Source organism: Lissotriton vulgaris, chromosome 9 (assembly GCF_964263255.1).
Source record: "Lissotriton vulgaris chromosome 9, aLisVul1.2, whole genome shotgun sequence".
Classification (NCBI taxonomy): domain Eukaryota; kingdom Metazoa; phylum Chordata; class Amphibia; order Caudata; family Salamandridae; genus Lissotriton; species Lissotriton vulgaris.
In genome coordinates this window covers 223,709,799-223,728,418 of record NC_141697.1, presented here as the reverse complement: position 1 = coordinate 223,728,418, position 18,620 = coordinate 223,709,799, and the positions used below count along the sequence as shown (strand labels likewise).

The 18,620-nt window shown below is 42.6% G+C and overlaps 1 protein-coding gene across 1 annotated transcript in view; it reads right to left on the bottom strand.

Moving 5' to 3' along the window:
- TOGARAM1 (TOG array regulator of axonemal microtubules 1) overlaps positions 1-18,620 on the bottom strand; it is an 871,068-nt gene that overhangs the window by 350,781 nt on the left and 501,667 nt on the right. The window contains exon 12 of the mRNA XM_086937344.1: positions 1,910-2,038. Within this exon, the coding sequence (XP_086793470.1) occupies positions 1,910-2,038 (129 nt within the window). The remainder of the gene's footprint in view (positions 1-1,909; positions 2,039-18,620) is intronic.

Genomic DNA, 18,620 nt, shown 5'->3' with positions numbered 1-18,620 from the left:
GCCATTGCAGTGAACATCTCCTTGGGAATATAGACCAGCTTGACTTACTGTTGTCCTTGACAAGACTGCTGTTGCTGATACATAAGTCACTGGAGTTCTGGGTCCAGCTTTCAATTTTAAGCAGGTTATAGAGCTATCTTTGTCCTTATTTTCTCCACCATCTAAAGAAGAGCCTTCTTGAGTACCCATTCTGTATTATCCAAATGTCTTTCTGTTGGCCATGAATCCTGGTATGGTAGCAGTGGATCTGCAGAGGGGTCATCATCTGATTCAGGGCAGGCAGTGGATTGAAGATATCTGCTGTGTTGGGTAGGTGAATATGTTTCTTTTGGCTAGGGAACACTCCGAAATCATCCAAAATGCTCTTCTAAAGGTGAGAATGCACTTCTCATGGACTGCATGTGTAGACAGAGGGGGTCATGTGTCCATATTAACTCTGTTAGGGTTGATATAAATTGACCTCTGCCTAGCATTAGACTACATTGACTGAATAGTCTTACTGTCCTCCTGCTGCGGCTCCTGTGTGTTGGTCATTTAACAATTACTCAGTTTCAAAGCTGACATGACTTCGGTACCAGAGGCAGACTGGAATCCCTTCGGCTATTAGACAACTGGCCTCGAAAACGAGATTCCTCAGGCATCAAGGTTGCTTTTAGGTGTTGAATTATTTGTAACACCATGGGCAGCACCAACTAGCAAGCCTTCTTAAGTGGATGTCCTTTGGTCACAAGAGTCCGCTTTTAGGTCTGTTTCTTGCCGTGGAGCAAATACTTCTTTCAAGGTCGATCCATACGGGGGCAAGAGGGCATGACGGCTGGGGTTGAGGTATTAAGTCTGAAATCAGAGGTCTGTTCCCAGGCCTGGACGCAGGTTTATTGAGGATGATGCAGATACTTGGTCTATGGAATCAGAGTTTTCAAGGGACACAGAAATTGGGCTCTGCTCTTGCTGGGCTTATGGAATATCAGGGCGCCCCCACCAGCCACGGCCACACACAGTTAAACACACCGGACAGGGTTTCTATAGATACCTACTGCTGCAAAACTGCATAGTATGCCCATCTTCTGTCTCATCTGTGCTAAATAGCTCTTTTGAAATGGAAAGGATGGCACACTAAACAAAAGCTTTTGTTTTGGTCCCTCAGCAGAAAGGTTACAGACAAGATGCTGGTCTGACTACAGAACCTTGCTACTGCAAGAGGGGATTCAGGTTGATGCCATAAAGTTTCATTTAGGGAATGCCAAAGGTTGACAGTGACTATCCACTTTTATATAGGCTAAAAAGACAAAATTATATTTGGGGCCAAACAATAGTTGACCAGCCACAAATTCTAGAACAGTCACAATATTTTCCAGACAAGCTGCTGTGCAACTATGAGGTTTCATTTCCACCCCATTAACTTACAGCTCATTCAGATTTAGAAAAGATCAAAATCAGCCAGGAGAGGAGGCTGAGAAGCCACCCTTGAAACGAAAATGAATGAGATGCAAATAAGGAGCCACAAAGTTGAAGGGCGAGCAAAATAAAGGAGCAATGGAAAGGGGGAAAGAGTGTAAGGGGTCTACCCCTGCCATTTAATAAGAAAAGAAAAAAAATTGTGCCGTTAAAATGTAAATTGCTATGTTAAGGAATGAATCACTTAGCAACTTATATTTTCCTTGTAAATGTATTTGTTCATCTGATTTTTAATGTGACATTTAAACCGATAAACACAAGACTTCATAAATGTCTCCATATTTAGTTGAATAGAACATCCTAATAAAACAATACCCACATTTCTCTCACAAAGGTATGTGATACACAGCAACACTACAGTAAAAAGCTTTGTCGCAGATAGAACATTTCCATGTAACAATGTGGCGTCATGAACTTCACTGCATATTCACCTTGAGTTACTATAGAGGCATACCTGAATTTGGCAATATGGTTGCTTTCATGCTTGCAGCTCGTTTTAATGGAGGTGTACTGAAAGAGGCATTTCCTAAACCCAAGGATTGATGTTTTGATTTCATTATTACATCTCCGCTGACAATTAACCCTGAAAGAAAAAGAAAAAAAGATGGACAAACTAAAACACTCAAACTTAATATAAAAATATCTCATTACACTACTAATCTATCCTAAATAGGGCAACAAAACATGCCCTGCTTTACCATTCACTGGGGTTGGTCTTTAAAACTAATGTCATTAGTTCTCTGAAATAGCATATGCTTAATGCTTTCTATTATTGGTATCAAGACACCCAGAGAAATGAGATACTTCAACTAGACCATGTAAAGTAGGGATTGATGCATAATAGATTTAGATTTCAACTTGTTACTGAAATTTCCTTTCATAAGGTTAGTCTGTTGTGTGTAAAAACTGCATTGGAATATGTATTGTTTTTATGGAGAGGTCACAAATGTTTAAAAACATAACAAAAATAAAGATTCATTGTTCTTTGCTTGTGTCAATTACTTTTGACAGATTCACTTCCTAACATTTCAAAGCAGGTTGATTTAGGGTTAAGAGGTTTATCTCCATTTCTGCAAGAGAATGTGAATGTGTGAATTGTTTTTACTTACCGGCTAAGGAACCTAATGTGTTACATGGGTTTTTCGAGCAATTTCATCAAAAAAGAGATCTTTTTCATTCAAAAAGTATTGAGTTTTGGTTAGCTTTACTCAAATTGCATGTTTGGGGTGAAGAATGGTTCAAAACAGAATGGAACAGCCATCCATGTAAGGTAACAGGGGAATACAAAAATAGAATTAAAGGAACTGTGTGTGTATGTATGTATGTGTCTTGTAAAGCGCACTGCTGCCCTGAGGCGTCGTGGCGCTGTAGACCGCTGGGGAACCCGTCCTGGCTATCCCTGTGAGATGATCCCTACTGGGTATCTCCAAGGTGAAACCAGGCATCCCCAGCGAATGTGGGGGGCCATTGTAGAGATGAGGCAAGCTAATGCCCAGAGTTGCCGAGTGTGATCCCTGGTTAGAGTAGGCACCGAGGCGAGAATTATCGAGTCCGCTGACCCTGGTCCACGACCCTGCCGCGTCGGGAATTGAACCCTGGTCCTGTGCCGTTCTCTGCTTCCGGGTATGCCACCTCTAACCAGTGAGCCACACCACTCCACTGTGGAATGTCTTTGTAATGCCCTAAATAATGTTATATTATGTGTTTGGTGTTTAATTAAGTCATGCAATGGACATATATTGTTCAGTCTAACATATGTATGTTTGATATTATTCTAGGACACCCTATGCAGAACAATTGGACCTGTATATTCTGCTTGAAACCAATGCAACGTTTTTTCAAAAATATTTAAATCCCTCTTTAAAAGTGCTCCACCGTATGAGGACCTTATGGATGTATTTAGAAGAGTCCCAAAAGAAAATCACCCAATAGTGTAATCAACAGTTTGGAATTAGGCTCTGAAGAGTACAACAGAAAATCCAGAAGCCCATATACTTTTATGCCACAACGTCTTCTTCAGATTCTATTATCCTGTTGGACTCTGCTGTGCAATGTTTGTATTGGTGTCAAACATTAATAACAAAAGGACCGTATATAGCGGAGTGAAGTAACAGAACATTTTCCAAAACATGGCAAATGCTTAGTCATCAAAAACTGGGAGGCATCCCTCTTCACTGCATACTGGTCTCAATTGGAATGCGGAAAAATGCAATGTTTTCAATGGCGAAGCAGCTACTTGCTGCAACTTTGAAGCTTGTGTTGTGAATACGGTAACATGCCCTGAATAAACCTCTTCTATTTTTATCATGTACTTGCCTGCTGACTCTTATCTCTTTCTATCAGAAAGAGTTATGCGACAGAACAATCAAGTCAGAGGTCATGCCAGTTTGCACCAACAACCAGTCTCAATCCCGGGCTGCTCCAGGAGCTGTGCAAAGATGTGGCCTTCAGCCTGGCACGGCTTATCATTCTCGCGCAAGGATGTGACACAATATCAACACAACAATTTTTTACAGGGAGACTGTATGCTGTGCAATCCATCTTCAGAAACCTGATTTACAGGCCTGCTATTTTTTGCTTCTGCTAAATGTTAGCATAGCATTGAGAAGTAACAATAGAGTGTTGGGAACTTAATAACACTGTTAAGAATGTTCATATTTTTTCACTGGCTATGTCATGCGTTGCTGCATTTAGTGTTTTATTCTGTGTGTCTAACATTTATATTTAAGGCACTAGACTTGGGTTTTAAAAATAAACATTTTAAAGATTTATCCTGTTTCTCAGTGCTATTATGAGTGTATAATTCATTTACGAAAGAGGGTTTTGAGTTCTACTGTGTCCCTGAGCTCATCTAAAGGAACCTATGATTAAAAAAAAAACACCACTTGCACAATATTGTATTGCTCGGTTGGCTGCATATGGGACGCAGTGCAACTGGATTTCTTATTCGTGTTTGTGCATTGAACAAAGTCCTTGCATCATCGGTTACTACTCTGGACCCTGTAGTTCCACAGTGCGGGGGTATGGAGAGTGGGGTGGAATACCCAGATCATGACATCGGAGGTGGAGCAGATACGGACGGTTAAGGAATCATAGGAGCTGCATAATTTAAAGTGACCCTTCAGCATTACTTCCATAAGCTTCAATTCTGTCTGGGACCACCATCTAAACCATGGCAGTTCTGCACAACAAATCCCTGAAATGTCCCTCTGGCATTGGGAGAAAATTCATATAAAGGTATTGTGGGTGTGGGAGGGTCTCGGAATGGAAGAAGAGTTAATGTTACTTCTGAAGATGGCCTCAACTTTGGGGATACATCTTCAAGAATACTGTAAGGGACAAAAGCCTACCCTGCCAGGGGGGAACTTTGGACTGCATCAGGCCCTACCTGATTGTTGCGGTAGGCAGCGGGACCACATACCGCCACACAGCCGCTTCCAGCTCGCGGCCGGGGCACCAGGAGAACTACAGCCCCCAGGACGCTCGGCGGCGTACCCGCCCACTTCCGGGTAGTTTCACGCCCGGAGGCGCTTAAACACAGGAGGCTCCCTCCATGCCGCGGACGCGCGCAGGCGGTGCCGGGCTGAGCCCGGGCAGAGGGCGGGCCATCTGTGGCCATAGGAGGCCAGGCCGGGCCACCCCTCTAAACTGCAGTTATGGGTAAGCGCAAACAGTTGGGTAACGAGGGACATGGGGTCAAAGACGTTAAAGTACCACGCAAAGCAGACACTATCATTTCCTACCTAACGTCGGCAGTGGGGGCCATTAACCAGAAAATTGCAAACGCTGAAAAAGAGCTTGAACTGGAAAGGGCGACTGAAAGCCCAATTAAAACAATTACCCCAGATCCTCTTTCTGTACCCATAGAGGTCCCGTGCAAGCGCATAAATGTTGAGGCGAAAAATACTCTGGATACTGCGCCTCACTTTTCCCTGTTATCATCTGTAGAGGGGTCTAGTTCTGGTGAACCTCTAACCTCGGACAGACCAAAGACTAAGAAATGTGCTCGCAAAGTTAAACATTTGCAAAATGAACAGGACCATGTCATTCTTACAAACTTGGGGGACAAGATGGAGGAATTGTTCAATTCACGTATAGAACCTCTGCTGGTGGGCATTGGCAAAGATATTGTTGATTGCATGAACACATGTGTAGCTGGTTTACTTAAAAGGTGTGAAAAAAATCGACTCTTTTATAAAAGAATACCGTAGCCAAGAGCGCCAATCGGCGATTGCCCATAAGATTGTTGAGAATCAAGGTCTAGAGTCTATGGAATGCTCAGAGTTAAATGTGCATCCAGGTAGTCCACATCCTCATGTGTCCCATAAACAACCGTCACCTGTTAAAACTCTGGGTAACACAAGGAATGGCAGGGGGAACTTTTTGACACACCCAAGAGTAGCACCCACCAAAATGAATACCCACAAGAATCAAGCACTGCAGCCTAACACCACCAACACCGCATCTAAGCCCAGTAGCTTTAGTTTGCACCTTCCGCCAGACGGTGCCCCTTTTGTGGGAGTGCTAACGGGGGTCCCGCCTCTAGAACAAAACGGGAGAGAGTCTACTGAGGATCTTTTAGGCAAATCTTGGGAATGGTGCAGACACTATTCAAGTGGGGAGAGTGACATATCGCCTTCTATCATTATGGCCAGAAGGGTGGGGTAGTAGGACAAGGACCTAAGAACATCACTGGGGACTGTATTATTGTACATTTTGTGTGGGAGAAATGTTGCTGAAAGATTGTTTTGGGATGGGTCTGACCTTACAAACACCGCTATTAGACCATTACCTCTTGGATATTTTTATCCTCCACGGGGTAGTCAAAAAACATGTTTCCCAGCCCTAAGATTAACAGCAAAAAGAGATACTCCCACCCTAGGACTGTGTGATATTGCCAGGTACCCCCTGAGTGGTGTCTCTGCCATCCCACCTCAGCATCCTCCTTCACCTCCCGCAGTTTTTCAGGTTCTTGAAGACACACAGAGTGAGGGCTTGTCTTTGTCAAACCGTTTTTCTCCCCTGCTTCAGCTAGAGGGCTCCGATCGACTACACAACCCATGTGGCATAAAAAACATGATTGCTTCTAACTTATGTCACAAGAATATTTGTAGAATCCTTAGCTGGAATATTTCTGGTAGCAGATTGAAAAGTCAGGATGAGAATTGGGTGGGTTTTGTTACATGCTATGACATAATAGCTCTCCAAGAAACCTGGGACACCGCAAATAGCCTCTCCTTGGACGGATACATCCACTTCAGCATTCCCGCTAAACCAAGCCTGGCGGGCAGGGCGAAGGGAGGCTTAGCCCTATTAGTCTCATTGAATATGAAAGGATCAGCAAAACAGCTAGAGTCAGGGTCTCAAAATTGTTTAGTAGTAGAAATGTCGGTTGCAAATTCCCCCACTGTGTTACTTATTAACTTTTATAATTCACCAGACAGTGTCAGTCTAAATCAGCATCTGGAATCCCTTGGGGAATTTTTAGACAAGTACAGAGTGTCACATAACAGTTTTGAGGTCATCCTTATGGGTGATTTCAATATTCACCCATGCAGCTTGGAGTGCATCTTGTAAGAGAACGGGGGGCCTTCTTACTCGTTGCTCACGCACTTCGAACACACGAAACAAGGCGAGGCTTTGGAAAGCCTTTTGGCCTCCTTCAACCTCTACGAATCAGGCTGCTGTGTTGATGGGTACAGGCCTTTTACATTTAAAGGAAAAGATACAGGAACAGTCATTGATTATATTTTTTTATCTTCCTTTATTTTGTCTATGGTTTTAAATTACAGGGTAGAAGACTCTCTGCCAGATTCATCAAAGACCCGTTTTGCGAGTCTTTAACAGCGATTCATAAGGAATCGCTATTACAGACTCGCAAAACGGGATTCATGTAGGAATCGCAAAATAAAATGCGATTCCTACACATTCCTTATTTGCGATTAGCAAATTGCTAATCGCAAATAAGGAATAACTCCCCATTCATTCCTATGGGCCTAAAGGGGAGTTATTCCTTATTTGCGATTAGCAATTTGCTAATCGCAAATAAGGATGCGATTTCAAGGGTGCTAGGGGTGTCCAAAGGACACCGTGTAGCACCCCTGAAATGTAATCTACATTGGTGTTGCGCACACACATGTCCAAAGGATATGTGTGTGTGCAACATGCAACTTGGAGAAATGCATTTAAAAGCATTTTTCTAAGTTTTCGCTATTTACCACGAGGTTTGACCTCGCGGTAAATAGCGGCCCGAAATTGCGAATTCGCAATTTATAAATGGTTAATGAATTGCATTTAAGGAATCTCAAATAGAGATTCCTAAATGTCATTCCTCGCAATTTAGCGAAATCGGATTTACCGATTTTTGCATTTGGGATGATGAATCCCAAATGCAAAAATTGCGCTCGCAAAGGGCCAGATTTTGCGAGCGCAATTAAACTTCATGAATCTGGCTGTCTGTCTTTAGTGACCATAACCCCGTGATATTAGAGGTTGCCCCAGGGGGGGTATTGGACTTTAAAGACATACAGGTTTCATGTGCAATGGACCAGTTACCAAAAGATCAGGGCAGGAGATTGTAATGGGCCAAAGTGACCCCGGTCACTTTTTTACAAGATGTCTTGACCAAGGTTGAAGCGGAGGTGGGCATTTGCCTAGACCATGTTGGCCCCAACACCAGGATAGTTGAGGCATTTAATTCTATATGCCAACAAGTGAATACTGATGTAATGGCTAAAACCAAACCAGGTGGGCAAACAGGAAAAAGATGGTTTGATTCAAACTGCTCCAAGGCACACTCTGCTCTTTTAAAAGCATTGAAGGAAACACCCAGAAATAGAGCACATATAGTAACCCTCAGGAAACAATACAAACAGACCATTCAGGGTCGTAAAACTCAGATTAAGGAAGAGGCCTGGTCTGACCTGCAATCAGAAGTCGTCTTGCGGGACCAGTTCCAAATTTTGGGCGGTTATTAATCAGCCCTATTTTTCTGGGGTGGAGAACCAGGGTGTGGAATGTACTATTCCAGATGAGCAGTGGCTTGCCCACTTTGGAAGCATTGATAGCCAGTCAACCCATGAGTCTACACAGGAGACTTTATCTTTCCACCATGTTGGGCCAGTTTTGGCCTTCGGGGAGGAAGACGTGGAAAAAGCAATAAATGAGACACTTAAAAATAAGGCCCCGGGCCCGGACGTGGTTCTTGCGGACCTATATAAGTGTGCCTCGAATTTTTGGGCCAGGATATTGACCAATGTTTTTAATGCCTCAAGAAATAACAACTTTCCTGAGTCTTGGTCAAAGTCCACCATTATTCCAATTTTTAAAAAAGGCCAAAGGGGAGATCCTGCCTGTTATAGGCCTATTTCCCTAATAGACTCTGCCGTCAAAATCTTGGGCAGAGTCATTTTAGGTAGATTGACAACATGGCTAGAAGGTAGAGGAATCCTGTCTAATGCCCAGTATGGCTTCAGGGCGAAAAGGAGCACACTGGATCAATGCTTAAACCTTCAACTGCTTATCAGCAAATATACGACTGCGAGGGAGGGGTCTCTGTATATGGCCTTTATGGACCTCTCCTCAGCATTCGACCTGGTCAATAGGTCGAGGCTGTGGAGGGTCTTTTTGGACATGGGTATTAACCCCCCGCTGGTTATTTTTTTTAGCTGACCTTCATAGTGGCTTACTGGCCTCAGTTAGAGTCACTCGGGAGGGGAGGTGCACCAGTTATTTTAAGTCGGAGCCAGTCCTGGCCGATTCAACGGTGGACGTTCCGTGTGTAGGGGAGACCAAGATTCCGGTCCTTCTATACGCGGACGACGGCGTTCTTTTGGCACGCTCAGGTGTGGCCCTCAACAGACTATTGGCCACCTTCGGCGACTTCATGACTTCATTAGATTTGAAAATGAATACCCAAAAATCTCAGGTCATGATCGTTGGACTGGCCAGTAGGAAAAAGGAAACAAAAACGAAGTAAAGAGGGTTCCAATCTTCACCTATATGGGGGTCGTCTCCTTAAAGTATATAAAGCCAAATGTTTGGCCATAGCCACCTACGGTTCTGCCATCTGGGGATATACAAACCCTGATAACATCCAGAAGGTGGAGAATACATTTCTAAGATCCCTGCTTTCTGTTCCCCAGTCCACCCCTACCTTTACAATACACTCAGAGCTGGGCAAGGGGTTTGTAACAGATTTATTAAAATCCGCCCCTGTAATTTGTTGGTTAAAAACGTGGCTCAACCAGGAAATCTCCTTAAACCATTTGATTCTTAAAGACTGCCTTGCCCTGGACAGAGCTCACAGAATCCCATCGCTGGTTTATGTTAAATTGATGCTCACGAATGTGGGGCGACCTGAGCTCTTTCATTTCCCAGAACGTATTAAAAAAGAGTATGTCATGGAGATAAAATCTGCATTGGTAAATCTGTTCACGGCAGAGCGGGAGGAGACAGAGATGAAAAAAACTTTGTTAGAAGGAATTATGCACTTGTAACTGTTCCGGGTCTTGAACCCTATCTTGTTTTAGTGACTAGACTGTTTAATCGGTTTCTCTTAACCAGATTCAGTTTTAATTTGAAACATTTCATGTTAGGCTCCTGTTCTACTTGGGACACTCCAGAAAACGCAACTCCATGTGATTGTGATCACTTTTCCACCAAGGATACATTACATTTTACTATGTTTTGTGAACACTATGCACAGATCAGGAATAAATATTTGTTACCTATTTTGCGGGAGGCGGGCTTCTTACAGGTTAGGCCAGCGCTCTTGTTTTTACAACTTTTATCTAGTGCACGTGTAACATTTCATGTAGCAAGTTTCCTAGTTGCGGGTGTTCGTATTAATAAGAATCGTTTTAATGTACAGCACAGCCCTATTACAATTTAATCACGCTAGTAGCGTTGGGGCCTTCTTAATCTTGGAGCTAACTGCCAAACGGAAGTTTTTAAAATGTTTTACTGAACTCATGAGATATGTTCATTTTAACCTTGATATGTTATTTATATTTATTCCTCACTTTTGTAATTGGATGTACTGTTGTATCGTATTTGCTGTGATTATTCGTATTTTGTGTTTTTTTTTAATTTTTATTAACTGAATAAAAGTGATTGACTGACTGACTACCCTGCCAGCACCGGCTTTTTAACTAAAGTTGATACTGCAAGTATAGGGTGAAAAATGTTAATTAATTGTGGAAAACTCTAGATTTTGCAGCCTGCCTGCTGTTTGTGATGCCATTGCCACAGAAATTTGATGACCAGGCCACAAAGCTCATAATGAGGACTATGTCTCAGCACTCATCTCATGCCAGAAAGGAGCTTCTGCTGTCAATTCCAGACACTCCTAAACTTTAAGACTAAATTCACTTGAACTATTCGAAGATTACATTTTTGCAGAAGGAAAGTGTATAGATACTTTGATCAATATTGAGGCAGTATGGCGCCTGGACCAGGCCTAGAATGCTCACAATGATCCGATGTACGACGCGAGCTGTGATTGGTGCTCTATACATACCACAATGGAACTGTGGGTGTGCTGTGTGATTATTGTGTGTATGTTTTTTTCTTATGTTATTTTGCAAAACAATAAAATTTATTAAAAATATATATATTTGGTGACTGATGCGGCTAAAGCTATGAATCGTGAGCAGCAGGGACGGCTGTATGATGTTGGAGACAAAGCGGGGAAGCTGATTGCCTGGTTGGATAGAAAGGAGAGATTGAGTCGTGTGGTTCCCGTGATTGAGAGAGTGGATGGTGTGCGTGTTGTGGATCCGGTTGAGATAGTGGAATGTTTTGCTGAACACTTTCAAAAGGTATATGCACCAGTCTCAGACAGACCGGAAGAAGACTCGCATTTGTTGTTACGAGATATCGCATTGCCTTGTCTATCTGATTCTGATAGAGAGTTGATGGATGCCGAGTTTTCCGACGATGAAGTAGCACTCTCCATCCGCTCCGGAAAAGCTATGGGCCCGAATGGTATCCCCATCGAGCTTTACAAGCTTCGTCCAGACAAAATGGCGCTGTATCTCCGTGGGATGTTCTTGGAGTCGCGAGACGTTGGTTCCCTTCCCCGTGATCAACGACTTGCAACCATTGTTGTGATCCATAAGGAGGGGAAACTTCGGGACCGATGTACGTCTTACAGGCCGATATCGCTTTTGAATGCAGAACCTACAATTTTAGCAAAACTGCTGGCAAACCGACTGATAAAAGGTGATTAGCGATTTGATACATCCGGATCAGTCAGGGTTTATTCCGCATCGCAATACCGCATTGAACCTGCGTCGTCTTCATGGCGTCCTGGCGAGAGCGGAGTCGCTGCGTGAGCCGGCCATCTTGGTCTCCTTGGATGCCACGATGGCCTTTGATACAGTGGAATGGCCATATCTGTGGGCTGATCTTGCAAAGTTTGGTTTTGGCCCAGGGTTTATTAGCTGGGTTAAACTCCTTTATGAGGAACCACTGGTCCAGGTTGTGGTAAACGGCAGGGTCTCTGAGTCCTTTGTTCTCGAGAGGGACACGCAGCAGGGGTGCCCATTGTCTCCACTGCTTTTCGCCCTTGCCTTGGAACCCCTAGCCGCTTGGCTGCGGTGGGAGCCATCGCTTAAGGGTATTAGGTGGACCCCTGATTTCGAGGATTGAATATCACTCTATGCGGATGATATTTTGCTGTACCTCACATCCCCTCAGAAGTCATTAATAGTATTGTTTGACGTGCTTAACTCATTCGGGAAGAACTCTGGTCTGGTGATTAACTGGACTAAATCCTGTGTCTATGTCCTTACTGGAGATGTTCCCCCCTTGCCGCGTGTTTGCCCGATACAGGTATCGCAGATTGGTTTTAAATATTTGGGGATCTTCATTTTACTGGACCCTCCGCTATGAGCGTAACTTGCTTACCCCGCTCCGGCAGCTGAAATCCAACGTGGTGGCCTGGTGTGGCCTGCCGTTGTCCCCTCTTGGGAGGGCGGCCCTTTTTAAGATGATGTCTCTGCCATGGTTTTTATATGCACTTCTAAACACGCTTGATCTCGTACCGGCGAGTTATTTCCGGGAGGTAGGGAGTTTACAGAGGCAGGTGATATGGGGCGGACGTCCTCGTATCGTCCTGGCTAAATTGACATTGCCTTGGTATGACGGGTGCATCGCACTACCGGATATCAGGAGCTATTACTGGGCATCTCAATTGTGTGCAATCAATCACGCAATGTATGGCCCCATGCCAAATCCCGTGTTTGAAATGGATAAGTGGCAGTTGCCGGGTGGAGATTACAACAGGGCGCTTTACTCCAAGTCGGTCGGAGGGAAGCTATTGGGACCCACTAAGATTGCAGTACGAGTGTGACATAGTGCGAACGCAGCAATGGGGTGGTCGGATGGATTGACCCGGGCGACCCCGCTCTACGTCGCTGAGAGACTGGGTAGCTTATGGAAGACGAAGGGCTTTGAGAAGTGGGATCTCATCAGTATTTGTAGGGTCGGAGATCTTTGGAATAAAGCTAGGATTAAGACCTTCGAGGAGCTAAAGTTGGAATATTTGCTTAGTGACAGGGAGTATTTTCGCTATATGCAGATCTGCCATGCACTGTGCTCGGTTTTTACGGCCGGGGTCGCGATTCCGGAATCGTCCCCTCTCGAAGATCGGGTGCTGGATGGACATAATCCAGACAGCACCATTTGTTGGATATATAAAAAACTAATTAACAACCGTACGGATCTACTTGTACAGCTCCGGGATGTTTGGACCAGCGATGGGCTGGAGTTGGATGATGAAGATTGTCAGGCTGCGATATCCTCTCCTAAAGAGGTTGCGATCCCGGCCCGTCTCCGGCTGGTGCAGCTCAAAATTCTACACCGGATTTAAATAACTGGCCCCCGTCTACTCCGTATGGGTTATTCTGTGGATGGATTGTGTACGCGGGGATGTGGTTCAATGGGTACTTTACTTCATATCATATGGGAATGCCCAGAAGTGATAGTGTTTTGGAACCGAGTGCATGCAGTTATGGAAGAGGTTACAGGAATTACGTTGTCGCCCGAAGCCCGGCGCGGTCTGCTGAATGTCTGGGAACCGAATGATTATAATGTAGCACAGACTCAATAGGCGACCCTTGGGAACATGATAGCTAAGAGAGACATAGCACAATTGTGGGGGTCCCAAAGAGCACCCACGGTCACAGCGTGGAAGGAAAACATGGAACATGTTTCGGGAAAAACGGTGTATGTCGCCCGTGGCAGACCGAGGAAATGGGGTAAAATTTGGGACCAATGGAATTCATACCGGGGGGAGGTGTGTACTCCTCCCTTTGTAGATAGTCCTGAAATGTCGCAGTCTCCCTAACTGAGCATTCCTTGTACTGTTTAGATCTTCGCAGATACGGTAGTCTACTTCCTCACTGCCCCCCCCCACTCGCTCTCTTTTTCATTTAATATCATAACGTATATGGTCTTATGGCATGGTTTCTTTCCCCCCTGGAGCAGGCACCCATCGACATTGTCTATTTTGACTTGTTAGTTGTTGTTTATTTATTGTTTATAATTAGATTTATATATAAATAAAATACAAAACCTTAATTTCATCCTGTGCATATATCCTACGATCAATACGAACTGTACTCTGAATCGCTGCCGAACCCCTGGGTTGTCTGCTGAAGAGCGGTGTTCTACAGTACCATATTCACGCCCATGCCTGTACTTTTGTTGAAATGAACAATAAGGGTTTTTAAAAAATATATAAATAAATATATATATATATATATATATATATATATATATATATATATAGATTGAACTAGTACATCCTAGCAGTGACTACAAAACTAAAGGAGTCTTTCCCTATTTGAGGAAGAAGAGCCTTCTTTCATCTGAACTCTTGCTGTTTGATGCCTTTTTAATTTACATGCCTAATCTAATGGATAGCTAATGAACATTACAAATATATTTTGAAAGGAGTTGAATATACATGTTTTTGAAATTACATATAATATAACAGTTGCTTTGCCTTCAGTATTTCTCAGAGAATCTGGTAAAGATTTAAAATATTTCTATGTCTATATATGCATTCCTACACCTATGCACAGCTGATGTCATACTTTTAGATCCACAGAGGGAAGTGGAAAAAGACTTTCTTCTACAAGCAGCTAAGGGGGTGGGGTGGCCATGGTAGTCAAAGCTGATGAAGGTAGTCCCTATGTGCATTCTAGCTATCAGAGTAACTCTGGATACAAGTGGCCTGGAAATCAGACAGGTGGCAACGGGAGTCAGCCCTTAAAGCCCTTTAACTCTATAATTTGAGTTTTGGTCAGATGTCGAAGCAAATTTACTCAGTATGCTCTTCAATGGTAGCACATTTTGTGGAGCGCAAAGAAATATGACAGTGCAGAAGCAAGAGTCATGGGAGACAGACACAACTTCTACAGAGGCCATTAATGACCTCTCTCCTGTAAGCTTAAAACTTTAATCTTTTGGATATCAAGTTTAGAGATTAAAACTATTCAGATTTCTCATTAAAAAAAACGTCCCTGTACTGAAAAAACAAATGAGTGTGGCCAAAGCAGATGCTACAAACATACTGTTTAATTAAACAACAGGGGGTGGTGATGGACAGAGTTTCTGAATTAAGCAGAATACTCTCCCCCAGTCAAGAGATCAGGGCTTAATCCAACACCGTTTTTTAGCTCACTGCACCATCCCAGCTCAGAACCTGGCTATATGCAAATTAGTCTGTCCCTGGCCCAGTGCATCATGGGAACAGGGCAAACCAAACTACCAAGCCAATTCTTTCACTGGGAAGGAAACAAGCTTCCGGGGACCGGTTTCTTGCATTTCAGCTGTCTTTGGCCCGGCTTGCTTGAATCCTGATGGTGCAATGAACAAGGGACTCACGTCTGAGTATACCCTTCCACGCTTATGGTGGACAAAATAATTAAACAACAGGGGGTGGTGATGGACAGAGTATCTGAATTAAGCAGAATACTCTCACCCAGTCAAGAGATCAGGGCTTAATCCAACACCGTTTTTTAGCTCACTGCACCATCCCAGCTCAGAACCTGGCTATATGCAAATTAGTCTGTCCCTGGCCCAGTGCATCATGGGAACAGGGCAAACCAAACTACCAATCCAATTCTTTCACTGGGAAGGAAACATACTGTGGCTTTATTGTGTTTGATCCTGTATTTAATCATGTGTACAAAGCAACTATTTGTAAAAGTTACTCTTAGAAAAGTAATTGTGCAACCTAACTGCTGAATTGGGCAATTTTGATGAAAATTAGCAATTTATCTGAACAATGTATTTGACACAAGGACTTTGCGGGAAACGGTAAGAGCACCCGTAAAAAACAATTCAGGAACAGGTCTGTAGCATACTGAAGATAGGAAAAAGTTGCCTGGAAACCACTGAAGCATAGGCTGTTGGCAGAACACACAGCAGTTGGGATTTCCTAACTTCCAAGATGTTCAAGCGAGCTGGAAGGCCTAAGTTGCAGCCAGATCAGTCAGGGCAGAGATTGGGGAAACCTTCAAAAGAAGGCTGAAGGACTGTTCCCCTCTATACACAGAGAAACAGGAATTCTGAATATATAATACAGACACCATTCAAGCTAGAGCGGGGAAAGAGCCAAAACATAGAGAAGGGACAGGTATGGCGCATAAATCTTTGAAAGAGATCAATTTTTCAAGAGAAAAAATAAGCCCAAACTACCTTTGAGCTTAAAAAGCTCCCATTTCCCTATAAATATATATATATATATATACGGCTCCAGTTGCCGAGTCACCAACCACCGCAGCACCTGATCGAAGAGTGCGTCGTCGAGGAAGGACTGACTCGACCACGTCCTTAATGTATTCGACAATCCTCTAAATGAAAGCACAGGAAGACGACGCCATGTTCTGCTTTTCAAAGATTTTATTACACAAGTCGGCTGTTGGGACGCGTTTCGCCCGTTCACCAGGCTTGTTCACCACAGTGGAAATAAAGTTTGCTGTATTTAAAGCCCATTAACGCTAAATCACGTGAATGAAACTACAACAGCATTGCTATTGAAAACAGACTCGTAGTTTTCTCGAGACGTAAATTAAGAAGCGGCTTTACATTCCTCATAAAATGCATTTTGGTCAACATGTTCAACATAATTCATTTTTGCCAACCAATTTGATTATTAAAAAATATATATCTTGTCTTAAATACATTTCAATTCGAATAGCATCTAATAAAGTGACATAGTGCCATACATTTCATCATCTGAAGGCCTATTTTGAGCAAGTGCTCGTATAAACCATTACATTACGTTGATTTTATGCCGTTGAATGTTTACGTATATAGCCCAAGTGGGCATTTCCTTTAAGCAACATACATTTCATGTCTATCATTCTTTTCTGGACTTTAAACATTTAAACTAATGTGACCCTTCAAATAAAAAGAATATAAAATTATATTAAAAACAACTGCAAACATCAGAGAGTTTTTTTTGCTGCTAAATAATTACAAATGTCTATGAAGATCTTCTTCCATATTAAGACCTCCCGGGTACTTGCTGTTTAGTTTAATTATGTACATTGACTCCAGTTTACGCAACTTTTTTTTCATAGTTCCCACCTCTTACATTTTGCTTGACCGCATCTACCACAAAATAAGACAATCCTGCAATATTTCTTTCATGTTTTTTGTCAAAGTGTCTTGCGACAGGATATGCCTTATCTCCATTTTTTATGGCACGAAGATGCTGCAAGATTCTCATGTGTACAGGGAGAGTAGTGCTGCCTACGTACTTCAAGCCACATGGACATTGGAGCACGTAGACAGCATGGTCAGTTTTGCAGTGGAAATGTCCTTTGATTTTTCTACCTGAAAGGTTAGTCGTGTAAGTTGAGGTGTTTTTGCCGTGGATGCACGCCTTACACTTCTGGCACTTAACAAAACCCTCTTTTTTAGTGAGCCACAATTTCGCTGGTATTTTAGGAAGAGAAGTTTTTAAGAGTATTGCTGACCATCTGCTTAAAGCACCTGGCTTTCCGAAATGTTAATTGGGGTTTTTTGGTGACAATTTTTCCCAAAATAGGATCACTTCGTATTAGGTGTCAATGCTTGTTTAAAATACCTCTGCTCCCATTTCCCTATAATTATATATATGTGTGTGTGTATATATATTATATATATATATATATATATATATATATATATATATATATATATATATATAGAGAATCCAAACCTTCACTCATCCAGATTAGAAAAAAAGGCACTGACTCCGTGGGCTTCACGAAAAGGGATTTATTCACCCTGCAGGAATGGCTTTACGCGTTTCGGCGGACACAAGCCGCCTTGGTCACAACACCTTTGTGCTCAGAGAAGACAGTTTATATACACACAAGCGCCACTCGATGGTCAGAGCAACTTGATGACGTATTTTGTTTACACCGGCTAATTCCATGGACATAGAAACAGTCATTGCGTGCAATAGTGATCGTCAGTGGCCATTGTTTACACGTTATCAAATCCGATTCATTGCAAGTGCATTTTGTAGCATAGTACGATTGTTACTGCAAATTCATTTGAATCAATTTGAATAAAATATATTGCACAATCATACCCAAATCAACAGTGAAACATTATTTTCTATGTATCCACCGCAATGTAAATGCCTGTATATACGCAGTCAATGAAACAAAAAAATAATGTGAAAGTGCAAAATAAATAAACACTAGCTGTGAGTAAGTTCTAAATAAAACTTGATAAACCACTATAAGATCTTATTACATACTGTCAAGTTATTATGCCTAGACCAGATTTTGTCAAAAGTTCATTTGTATATTTCAAACAGTCATTTGCAATTGGCAAACAAAGCTTTACAAAATGGAATTAGGCCCTTGTGGGCATTCTGGTAGTTCAATGTTCGTCACAACCTTCACATTTTATCCTGGTTAAGGACTATTTGGTCTTGACTTGATGGTTTCTCTGTGGGTGGTTTACCTATTTCAGTTACATATGTGCTCTTAACCTATTAAATGTAAAAAAGTGCCTTGTGTTTTATTTAAAAAAGATAGTGAACATGTGCTGATACTTTACTATTACATTAGTATCCTCACTTTTAAAGGTTCAGAGGAGTGGGATACGTGTATGTACCATGGAGCTAATATGTTCTTATATCTGAATTA